Raw genomic sequence first — 12,137 nt, forward strand, 5'->3', positions numbered from 1 at the left:
CATCTGAAATCATGAAGTCTAGATATTAGCATCGTCTACAGTGCTGTTCTTTGCTACCAGAAACATTTTTTTTAAGTATGAAACAGTTATTTCTAGACCCCCCCAAAAAATCAGTTTTAAATTCGTTAATTGTGTACTTTTAATATTATGTTTTTCTCTGAGAAAAAAAAGATTGAAAGTAATTTTATATGTGTATAAAAGAATGATTCTGAATATTTAGAAAATGATATTTAAAAAAAAAATCCTTTCAACTTGAAATTGATTTTAATAACCAAGAGATTGTATTCATTTTCATTTACTTGGGAACAGTTATATTGATTTATGTTCTGTATGACTACTTACATTGTTCTGACAGGGTTGTGGTTAACTGGGGGGGGGGGGGGGGGCTTACACTGTTCTCACTGGTGCCCCGGGGGGGAGGGGGGGGGGAGGGGGGAGGATTTACACTGTTCTCACTGGAGTTAACATGTGGTTGCCCCAGGGGGGTACAATGTTCTGACTGGGGTTGTGCTTGCCCTGGGGAGGGACTTACACTGTTTTAGCAGGGGTTGTAGTTGCTCTGAAGGATGGGGATGGAGGGAGCTGGTCATTTACTTACATTGTTCTGGCTGGGGTTGTGGTTGCCCTGGGGGACGGGCACAGACGGTGCTGGTCGTTTACTGGGTATCTGAGACAACACCTGGTTACTGATAGGATGGTTCTACATAGACAAGGAACATGCAATTGATTCCAACACCTTTTTACATCATAATTATCTTCATAAATATCCACTCAACATTGCCCACCCTTCCCCCTTTAGCATTAGTCTGTTGCAAGAGTTCCCTCCAAATATCTATAGCAGTCCCTCCCTACCAATGTATTAAATAACTGTTTTTAGAGCTCTGTTGCAACGCTAAAGATATACACGCTATATAAACGCGATATTTTATGTAAAACAAAATGACTAAATGATTTGAGAAACATGATGTGTAATAAAAAATAATTACTTTCCACAAAGTTTTACTAAATAAGGCATGTAATTACAAAACAATTAAGCAAGATCTGCAATTAAGAATTCAGCCTATTCATGAATATTGATGAAGGAAGTGTGTAAACAGTATACAGACACGCATGTCTGCGGGAAATCACAGACGAGGTACGCTGCATTTTGACTACTATTTTGAATAAAAGTTAATATCTGTCATTACTGAGTAGAAGGTTAATAATGGTTGTTTTAAAAGATAAGTATCTTTAAACATAAAATGTATGCCATCCATGTCAAAAGCTATTTTGTATACCAAACAGCCCACCTCGTTTTCTTGACGCCATTTTTGTTTATTAATCTAAAAGTAGCGACGGTGTCACATGATGCATGAATTTAAATATAGCATTACTTTCCTAGTAGGATAATAATTAATTATAATTTGAGATCTTTATAATGCGTTCATTTCCAATTGTGTAATTTACAATATTTTCGTAACTTTATTTGGTAAACAAAATAAATAAATTTCCAACTTTATTTTTAACTGAGGCAAGTTATAGCATGTATATCTTTAATCTAAAAGAAAAATCATTACAGGTTACTTCTTCACATTACTGACTACCAGCTTCACTATATATAGAAGCAGAGTCTAAATTCTACATTCAAATTCTATTCTATTTCCCTAGGCATCACAAAGAAAGAAGGAGCAATGTTGAGTGGATATACATGTATATAAAACTAATAACTCATGCAATATTCTAATGAGAGATTATTACATTACAACGCATACAACAATCAATCTACAGGGTCTTCATGCAAAGCAGTAGTGAATTATAGAAGATACAACTTACAGCATGCATCAGGTCTGACCAGTTGATTTTAATGAGTTTGTATATTTGATATATAACTTGGGCACCTCAACATAATATCAATGTATAAGTATTCTTGTACATCCATCAGATTGCATTCTTTTTTGTTTTGCAAGAAAATGAATATTTTTTCATAATATTGAAAAAGCTATACATGTATTAATTTTAATCCTAACTCTAGTTAAAACATCCTTCTAGAGTCCTAGTGGAACTCTGAAACCGATCTTTTGCTCTTATTTTTATATATTAAGCTCTATATTAACATCTAAGACCTTGAATCATTCTAACATCTGTTAAAATTGATGCTGAAAACTATGATCAATTTCTGTAAAATACATACTTCAAGCTATCTGCATATTCACAAGTTTATTCATTCTATCAAAATAAAATTGTATGTCTAGCAAACAACTACAGATTTCCTCTCAGATTTCACTTTAACAAGGGTGGTGGCTCTAATCTCCAGTAACTGTGTAACTTACTCGATGTCTCACCTCTAGAGTCTCACTTCTTCACTTCATTTGTTGAATGTGACAGACAAATCCAGTGTTATCACACTTAATGGCTCAAATTATCTCACCTGCAAGTCCTCATTATCTCACTTAAATAAACCTCCCTCTCTCTATATAATGCTCTCAACATTTCACCTGAACATTCTCAATATCTCACATAAGGGCCCTACATTTAAGTCAATATCTCACCTGGATGTTGTCAATATCTCACATAATGGCCCTCAATATCTCACCTGATCATTGCCATTCATCAGTCGTTCCTTTAACTCTTTGTCAGCTTCTTTAATTGTCATGATCCAGTCTCCCTGCATCTCATCCTCCTGAACATCTCTTTAAAAACAAACAACAGGTCAAAGGTCAAGGTCAATCAAATATGTCACAGGGTCACTATACGTATACAATCTTTTCTTCCTACTTAAAGGTCATCCCTCAGTTCACTCATACAATTTTTTGCCTAAACACTGATGATTTTCAAAAACAAATCTTATTTGTTACTAAAATGCTAGGAATTCCAGCATACCTTGCAGGACAAAATGTGGCAGAAATGAGCTTTTTATCTAGACAATTTTATAAAGGATCAATAGACATGTTTTCCTTTTAGAGTTATCTCTCTTATCAGAAGGTCAATGAACTTTAAACTTAGTAACAAGTCAGAAGGATAAACAGATAAGTCATTACCAATACAGATGCTCTTGATCTTTTAAAAAGGAAAATAAATATAACCCATTCTTCCCCTGGATACCAAACACAGTAACTTACTCATCACTCTCGGAGTCCGAGTCAGAGTCGTTCCCCTTCTCCTGTTTCCACCTCTGATATCTGTCTATTAATTCTTGTAGATATGTTGTTTTTCTGGCCCTCCTGATGAATGGGTGTCTTAACAGTTCCTTTGCTGAGGGCCTCTGATAATACAACATATATATTCATTTCAATATGTCAAACTAGCAGGTAAAGACATCAGTATATTAACAAAGAACTACAGCTTGTTTCTTTACTGTGAAAAAAAAAGGACTGAAACAGCAGTCATTTTTTTTTTTTTCAAAATAATTCTTCTGTAAATGCTTTGCAAAAATACTTGTTTTATTTTTTTATGCTTAAAAAGCCATAAGTCAAACTTAAACATCAAAGCCTGTAGATCATCAGCTTTAAAATCTATATCATGATCTTGAATGCTCTGACTTTACATATCAATAAAATCAACAAGTGAGATCTTAACACTGGTAGTTCGGTGGATAATCCTCGAGAGCACAAGACCACACTACATGTATGTGGGAATGATAAAAACTTGCTACATGTACTCCCTCACAATACAGATCTATATGTAACTCATTTCATGAGGAAATGTGGAAATGACAAGACCTTAGTACGTATGTACTCACATTGTTAGGGTCCTTATTAAGGCACAACTCCACAAACTCCTTGAACAGTTTGGAGAAGTTCCCCGTCAGCTGTGGAGGGTTATTTTTAGGGATCAGGAACAGGACTCTCATTGGATGGAGGTCAGAGTTGGGGGGTTCCCCCTTGGCCAGCTCTATAGCAGTGATACCCAAACTCCATATGTCAGCCTGAAATTAGATCTCATTTATATCCAAAACTTCCAGTATTTATGTTTAGAAATAAAATCTCTTCCCTTAGTTCTATAAAAATTATAACTTTACTGTTAGATTCATTGTCAATCAGTGACTAGATATTAATAAAACTGATTAATTTATTTGTACCCAACTTTCCATATGTTACACATTTATTTGCAATTTACTACTGTAACAAACATTAATTGAAATCAATTTAGCAGAACATCAAAAAAAAAAAATTAAATGCATATTAAACACAATAGATGAAGAAGCAGATATTTACCTTGGTGTCGTACGCTGACTGTTTGATAACCTCGGGGGCCATCCAGAACGGGGTCCCAACAAATGTGTTCCGTTTGTTAGTCGTGTTAGTCAGCTGACCAGCAACTCCAAAGTCAGCCAGTTTAACATCCCCCATTTCTGACAGCAAGACATTGGCAGCTGTAGGTAGGAAAAGAGAAGTAGATCTGTCAAGTATACCTTAGACAATTACGGTAAACGATTGCTAAGTAATAACATAATTAGACTAGTTTGGTGATCTGAGTATTCATATTATAGGACAAATGTAGCTCTATTTAATAAAATCATACACTTCTGTTGTTAACCTGTGCATGTTATTACATCAATTAAAATTTATATGTATGTACTTATAACTAATTATAATTTAGTACACTGTAAATAGTTGTACCATATTTGCCACACTCTTCAATATAAGCAGACACCTCTCTAACACTACATGAATTTCATACTAAGATCACATCTATTTGGAAAACAGGAAATTCAAAAGCCAAGGGTATACACAAGGGTCTCCCAAGGCCTTGAAATGGTCACTTAAATACAAACAGACAAAAAATCACAGTTTATATACTACATGTTCGGAGCTCCAAGACGCACAAACTGACAGATGGGTTTTTTTTATCAGAATATCCCTTAGCACCAATAGCTTATTTTTATAATCCTTAAATGATTTCCCTGTGTTTAACCACTAATAAGAGCTCTTGGTTCAAGGTTACTTTGAAAATTTAATGAATATTGGCTGAGTGGTTCTTGATACGTGGTCCATATTCTGTAATTTAATGTTCACAGCAATAATTACTACAGGATAAGTTCAACTTCAGTTCAGGTGAGCTAAATAGGCATCTAACATTGAATTTTCACTAACAGGAAGATTGGTAAAAGTACCAACAGGCCACGGTTTCAGTTTCAATTTTAGTGCATTTTTTTTCATATAAATATATCCATAAATTATAAACAACATAATCAACAAACAGGAAGCTGTCCTGAGTGATACATCACATCAGATAAAAGCCTTACTTACAACTATCAACTATAGCTTCTGTGAAAAGTGTAATAAAATAATGGCAAGGGTCATATTAATTACATACTGTAAAATCACAGATTTTCAAGGAGTTTAATTGTTTTTTTATGGTATAGACACTCAAATTCATGTCCTCTATAAACTGTTAAAATTTTCAAACAACAGTATTACGTTTTTTCTTCATCCATGAAAATCAAATCCCCATGAATCAATACACTGGAATCTTTATTGTTCGTGGGGGGGGGGGGGGGGGACTAATGTTCTTGGATTTTGTGGGTCACCCTAACTCATGAATTTACATCCCCACAAATGATTATTTTGTCATGTATTGATCCATTGATATTTCTGTATAAAAGAGTTACCCATGAAATTACCAAACATTGACCACCCAGCAAATTAAAATGATTTCACGGTATCCTCCTCAAACCACAAAAATCTGACCTCACAAAAATATGAGATTTTACAGTAATAACGACTTAATAATCAAGTAAGTCCCCAATGTTACATAACTATTTTCCAAGGAACTTATTCACCCAAGTGACAATACAGTAGAATTCAGTTTGTTTTCTCAAACTCGATGGGACTAAGAAAAAACTTTAAGACATTGAAGTATTCCAGATATCCAGGGTAAAATACTTAAAGAATAAGTGGTTGGGACTTCCAAATCACTTCGACATATCCATGGAATTAGAGATATCAGTATTCGAGATACCAAAGTTCAACTGTATTTGATGTCTGACTGGAAAGGCTCAAGTGTTACTGTCCAAGTGCTTCCACAAGGTTCCTCCTATTTTGGTTAAAGTACTGCCTGTTTCTAATCTTTTTTGAAAGCCCTGAAGCTTCACACAATACTAACAATCTTTGGTACATCTTTCTAACCTCTGATATCTCTGTGTAACTTCAGACAATACTGACTGAATATTTGATATATCTTTCTAACCTCTGATATCTCTGTGTAACTTCAGACAATACTGACTGAATATTTGATATATCTTTCTAACCTCTGATATCTCTGTGTAACTTCAGACAATACTGACTGAATATTTGATATATCTTTCTAACCTCTGATATCTCTGTGTAACTTCAGACAATACTAACTGAACATTTGATATATCTTTCTAACCTCTGATATCTCTCTGTAACTTCAGACAATACTGACAACCTTTGATATATTTTTTTTACCTTTGATATCTCTATGTAGCTTCCTCTCAGAATGTAGGTAGTCCAGTCCTTTGAGGATTTCTCGTAAGATGATGGCAATGTCATTCTCAGAGAAAGGTCCTGCTTTCATCAGATCTAAAGCCGAACCTCCCCCCAAGTACTCCATGATGATCCATAACTTGGAACCCTGGATATAAACAAATCCCTATAAAAACATCCATGTCTATACATGTAATTTGTGCTTCATAACTTTATAGAAGACACTGTGTTACTCTGAATTTTATTAAGGTTTAATCACAAACTTGACTTAAATTTCGAGTCAATTTAAGTGATCAAAACAAACTTGATCATTTTTAATCTTTAATTAATATCTGAGTATGACCTGAAACAACAATGATCTTGAAAGTACTTGGTGATGTAAGGACTGTCTGACCTTGTCCTGGTTTAATACTGACCTTGAGGTAAGAATATTTACTGCTGTTGGGAATGACTGACCTTGACCTGGTTTTATACTGACCTTGAGGTAGAAGCCTTGGTACTTGGTGACATAGGGACTGTCTGACCTAGTTTTAAACTGACCTTGAGGTAGGAGCCTTAGTACTTGGTGACTTAGGGACTGTCTGACCTAGTTTTAAACTGACCATGAAGTAGGAACCATAGTACTTTGTGACGCAGGGACTGTCTGACCTAGTTTTATACTGACCTTGAGGTAGGAACCATAGTACTTGGTGACGTAGGGAACTGTCTGACCTTGACCTAGTTTTATACTGACCTTGAGGTAGGAGTCGTAGTATTGGTGATGTAGAGACTGTCTGACCTGTTTTTATACTGACTTTGAGGTATGAGCATTTGTACTTCTTGACGTAGGGACTGTCTGACTTTGACCTAGTTTTATACTGACCTTGAGGTAGAAACCGTAGTACTTGGTGACGTAGGGACTGTTTGACTTTGACCTGGTTTTATACTGACCTTAAGGTAGGAGCCGTTGTACTTGGTGACATAGGGACTGTCTGACCTAGTTTTATACTGACCTTGAGGTAGGAGCAGTAGTACTTGTGACGTAGGGACTGTCTGACCTTGACCTAGTTTTACACTTACCTTGAGGTAGGAGCCGTAGTACTTGGTGACGTAGGGACTGTCACACTGGGACAGAACCATGATCTCCTGCTGAATATCCTCGATTTCATCCTCTGCCTCCTCCAGATCGATGATTTTGATGGCCACAACTTTCTTCGTCTCGTTGTCTAGACCTTTGTAAACTTCCCCAAAAGACCCCTTCCCAATCTTGTCCATCTTGGTGAAGCATATCTCTGGGTCAATCTGCATCCCCCGCCGCTGAAAAATATTCATAACATTAATCAACAATCATGTTAAAGGAAACTGCATTAATAACTGACAAAAGCCAAAAAACCGTGTATCAAGAAAAATAACATCACTGAACATCCATTTAAGAAATGATCAGTGTATTTTATCATGCATACACAATATGGCCTCTTCTTTCCTGTTCATGGATTAATATCTGGTTAAATTGCCAAGTATTAAAAAAGAGGCACATGAAAGACTTAAAATTCAATGAATAAAAACTCTTTTTTTTTAATTATTCCTCATATGCATCTAAGAAGTTCCAGAAGTTCCAGTGTGATTTTACATAATAATATGGAACATGAAGTTCGGGGGGGGGGGGGGGGGGGGGGGTCTTATATAAGGCCATAACTCTTTGTTTAGTGGCCATATTAGGATAAAACATAATGTACAGAAGACTCTAAGCATGTTAAACATGTTAAAAGCAGAAAAGACAGAATATTTTTTGAAGTATTTTTTTTAGGTTTACCCTGGTATACTATAAGCTATATTAAAAGCTAACTAAAAAAAAAAAATAACTGAAAAAAATATTCATTCAACAAGAGGCCCATGGGCCACATTGCTCTCCTGAGCACAATGTCTAGGAAAAAGCAGAAATCAGTTTTGTTTTGAAAAGATTAAAACATCTATAAGTGATCGCATCCCCCCCCCCCCCCCCCACTTGAATTTACACTGAGGATGCTTCCATATTTCTTTGACTAATCATGGTTTTAGAAGATTTTTTTCTATATGATAGATCTTCTATTGTGGCCTTCCCTACCTCCAGGAACATAATTTGAACACTACCTGAGGATGCTGCTGAATTAATATGACTAATCATAGATTTGCTATTCTTGGAAAGAATATTTTTAATGATTTATCTTAATAAATTTTTATCTTTAGTGTGTATTCCTATGAAAAACTTTGATCACCAATTGTGGCCCCTCCCTACCCATGGGGGTCATGATTTGAACAAACTTGAATGTAAACTTCCCAATGATGCTTCCATATAAATATGTCTAATCATGTCTTTGCTGTTCTTGAGTTGAAGATTTTTCAAGATTTTTCTTATGTATACCTATGTAAAACGTTGATTGCCCATTGTGGCTAGGGCTGTGTATTGAGCAAAATATTTCGATACGATACGATACAATATTTTACAAGAGGCCCAAGGACCTTGAATCGCTCTTCTGATAAACTGTACAACCTATCACTTCTATTTGAAGCCTCTAAGTATCCTTTATATTTAGATAAACCCTTGAAATTCCAGTTCACATTCTGAGAACCCAAGATGATTCTAAGCCAATTAGTACCTGAGAGTTGGTCATGGTGACCTGCTTTTATCACTTGTCATTCTCTGAGGACCCATTAACTAAGTTTAATGATTCTAAGCCAATTAATACCTAAAATTTTTTTTTTAAATTATAACCATAAAATTTTATAAGTAGGTCAAAGTGACCTACTTTTCAGTTGTTGTACTCCAAGGACCCAAGATGCATTAACTGACAAAGTTTGATGATTCTAAGCCAATTAGTACCTGAAATATTTAATTAAAGCCATAAATTTTCAAAAGTAGGTCACAGTGACCTACTTTTCAGTCGACCTACTCCGAACACCCAAGATACATCGACTGACAAAGTTTGATGATTCTAAGCCAATTAGTACCCAAAATATTTGACTGAAGTCATAAATTTTCAACAGTAGGTCACGGTGACCTACTTTTCAGTCAACCTACTCCGAGGACCCAAGATGCATCAACTGACAAATTTTAATGATTCTAAGCCAAATAGTACCCGAAAAATATTAAATACAGCCATAAAATTTCAAAACTAGGTCACAGTGACCTACTTTTCAGTTGTCGTACTCCAAGGACCCAAGATGCATCAACTGACAAAGTTTGATGATTCTAAGCCAATAAGTACCTGAAATATTTAATTAAAGCCATAAATTTTCAAAAGTAGGTCACTGTGACCTACTTTACAGTTGTCATACTCAGAGGACCCAAGCTGCATCAAATGACAAAGTTGATGATTCTAAGCCAATAAGTACCTGAAATATTTAATTAAAGCCATAAATTTTCAAAAGTAGGTCACGGTGACCTACTTTTCAGTCGACCTACTCCGAACACCCAAGATGCATCAACTGACGAAGTTTGATGATTCTAAGTCAATTAGTACCTGAAATATTTAATTATAGTCATATAAATTGAAAAGTAGGTCACGGTGACCTACTTTTCAGTTGATGTTTTTTGAGGACCCAAGATGCATCAACTTACAAAGTTTTATGATCATAGGCCTCAAAATGTCCAAATTATGCCTCTAAAATGCTTTGAAATCGAATGCCTGCAAAGTTCAAAAAGTAGGTCACTGTGACCTACTTTTTAATAAATACGTTTTATGGCCCCAAGATGCATCATCTTACAAGTTTTAATGATTCTAAACCTTTTGGTATTGGAATTAATGGCCTTAATTGTTTTGATAAAGATTAGCCATAAAATTCAAAAAGTAGGTCAAGGTGACCTATTTTTTAGTTGACGTACTTCAAGGACCCAAGATACATCAACTGACAAGGTTTGATGATCATAGGCCTTAAATTGCTCAAAATATGCCTCTAAATCATTTTGAAAAAGAATGGCCCCAAAATTTAAAAAGTAGGTCACCGTGACCTACTTTTGAGTCAACATGATATGAGGTCCTTAGATGCATCAACTGACAAGATTTGATGATCCTAGTCCTCATAGTAAGCAAAATATCAACATTTTAATAAAATGTAATTTTTGGTCAACTTTGAAGTGACCTTGAGACAACGCCCTTTGCCCCAGGGTAAATCCCCATGCAAATTTTAATCTACAACATATCCTCATCCTTTTGTGTACGTTTGGTGATAATCTGCCCAGTGGTTCTTGAGAAGAAGTTTTTTTAAGCAACCAGTACTTTTGTTTCTATTTTCCTAATTATCTCCCCTTGTTAAAGGGTCACAACCCTAGTTTTAGTATAAAAGGGAGCCCTTGGGCCAAGGATACCCTGTGACAAATTTGACAATAATTGGCCAAGGGGTTCTTGAGTTATGGCCCATATTCTAAAAGTTTACGCACACCGCACGCCGCACACCGCACAAACGGCCATAGCATTAGCTCTTTGAGCCTTTGGCTCAGAAGAGCTAATAAAGCGATATGCGATATATTGGATTCTTTAACAAGTCTATCAAAAAAGTCTTGTATATCATTTAATCCATAGATTTGATAAAAACTGGGTGTTTTATTACCGAATTGGAAGTTCATGTCTCACTGCTTTACAAAGTACACTTCAAATTCAAACTTTTAATGATTGTAAAACTAACATGTTAAAATATAGTTGTCTATGTATTTTGTAAAAGTTATTTAGGATGTGCTATCTCCTTAATGTTTATTTCACTATTGATCATTTTGAATTCAAAACAGTTAAAATTAACCTTTGGTGACTGAAATTCCAAACTTTTTAACAGAATTATAAGAAAAACTGCCTGCCCGATACGTATTGGAAGTTATTTTTCGATACGATACATTCCTGAATATTCGATACGTATTGATTAATCAATATATTGACACAGCCCTAATTGTGGCCACTCCCTACTCCCACGGGTCACGATTTGAACAAACTTGAATTTACACCACCTGAGGATGCTTCCATATTAGGGATGTGCGACTTTATTGGTATACCAGTATATCATGATTTTTTATTGCGTGATACATATCGTGATTCGAAGACTGAAATACCAGTATTTAGTTTGTAATTTTTAATTTCAGGATTAATTAATTTTTTTTGTTCAAACTCTTGAAGCATATGTGAAGTACAGTTATAGGAATCATGAAAAATGTTGTAAAACGTAGAGTAAAACAACAGGATCCTAGCATCCAAACATGCTTAATTAATATATAGAAAAAAATTTCAAAAGTGAAGTTATATTTTTACACTATATTTGTTAGAAACATTATGAAAATAAAATAATAGAAAAATTATTTGTAAAAATATCTGTGTCATATGATATTATCATGATATTTTTTAGAAAGATTGTGATATATCGCGATACAATTTTTTTGGCAATACCCATCCCTATTCCATATAAATATCACCAATCATGGCTTTACTGTTCTTGAGAAAAAGATTTTTAAAGATTTTTCCTATATTTTCCATGTAAAACTTTGATCACCCATTGTGGACCCAATCTACCCCAAGAGGTCATGATTTGAACAAATTTGAATCTATATTCTGTCAGGAAGCTTCCAGATTAGTTTCATCTTTTCTGGCCCAGTGGTTCTTGATCATCATCAGATTTTCAAATGACCCCATCCAATTTTCCCTTGGGAGAGGGTGTGGCCCTGCATGTGAATAAACTTGAATCCCCTTTACCCAAGGATACTCTGTGCCA

The 12,137-nt window shown here is 35.1% G+C and overlaps 1 protein-coding gene across 9 annotated transcripts in view; it reads right to left on the reverse strand.

The window, feature by feature from the left end:
• Positions 1-12,137, reverse strand: part of LOC133197455 (serine/threonine-protein kinase 25-like) — a 32,266-nt gene that overhangs the window by 14,580 nt on the left and 5,549 nt on the right. For 6 of the 9 annotated variants that reach the window (XM_061333510.1, XM_061333507.1, XM_061333505.1 and 3 more), the window contains exons 2-8: positions 7,488-7,724; positions 6,411-6,576; positions 4,194-4,351; positions 3,719-3,904; positions 3,099-3,241; positions 2,573-2,669; positions 599-700 (exon numbers count right to left, since the gene is read on the reverse strand). In XM_061333510.1, the coding sequence (XP_061189494.1) occupies positions 599-700; positions 2,573-2,669; positions 3,099-3,241; positions 3,719-3,904; positions 4,194-4,351; positions 6,411-6,576; positions 7,488-7,724 (1,089 nt within the window). Of the gene's footprint in view, positions 1-598; positions 701-2,572; positions 2,670-3,098; positions 3,242-3,718; positions 3,905-4,193; positions 4,352-6,410; positions 6,577-6,968; positions 6,983-7,106; positions 7,131-7,487; positions 7,725-12,137 lie in introns of all 9 variants that reach the window. The other 3 variants (XM_061333509.1, XM_061333506.1, XM_061333502.1) reach the window with 2 other exon arrangements.

Source organism: Saccostrea echinata, unplaced genomic scaffold (genome assembly GCF_033153115.1).
Source record: "Saccostrea echinata isolate AGI-Se365-2 ecotype Australia unplaced genomic scaffold, CSIRO_AGI_Sech_v1 ptg000030l, whole genome shotgun sequence".
NCBI classification, from domain to species: domain Eukaryota; kingdom Metazoa; phylum Mollusca; class Bivalvia; order Ostreida; family Ostreidae; genus Saccostrea; species Saccostrea echinata.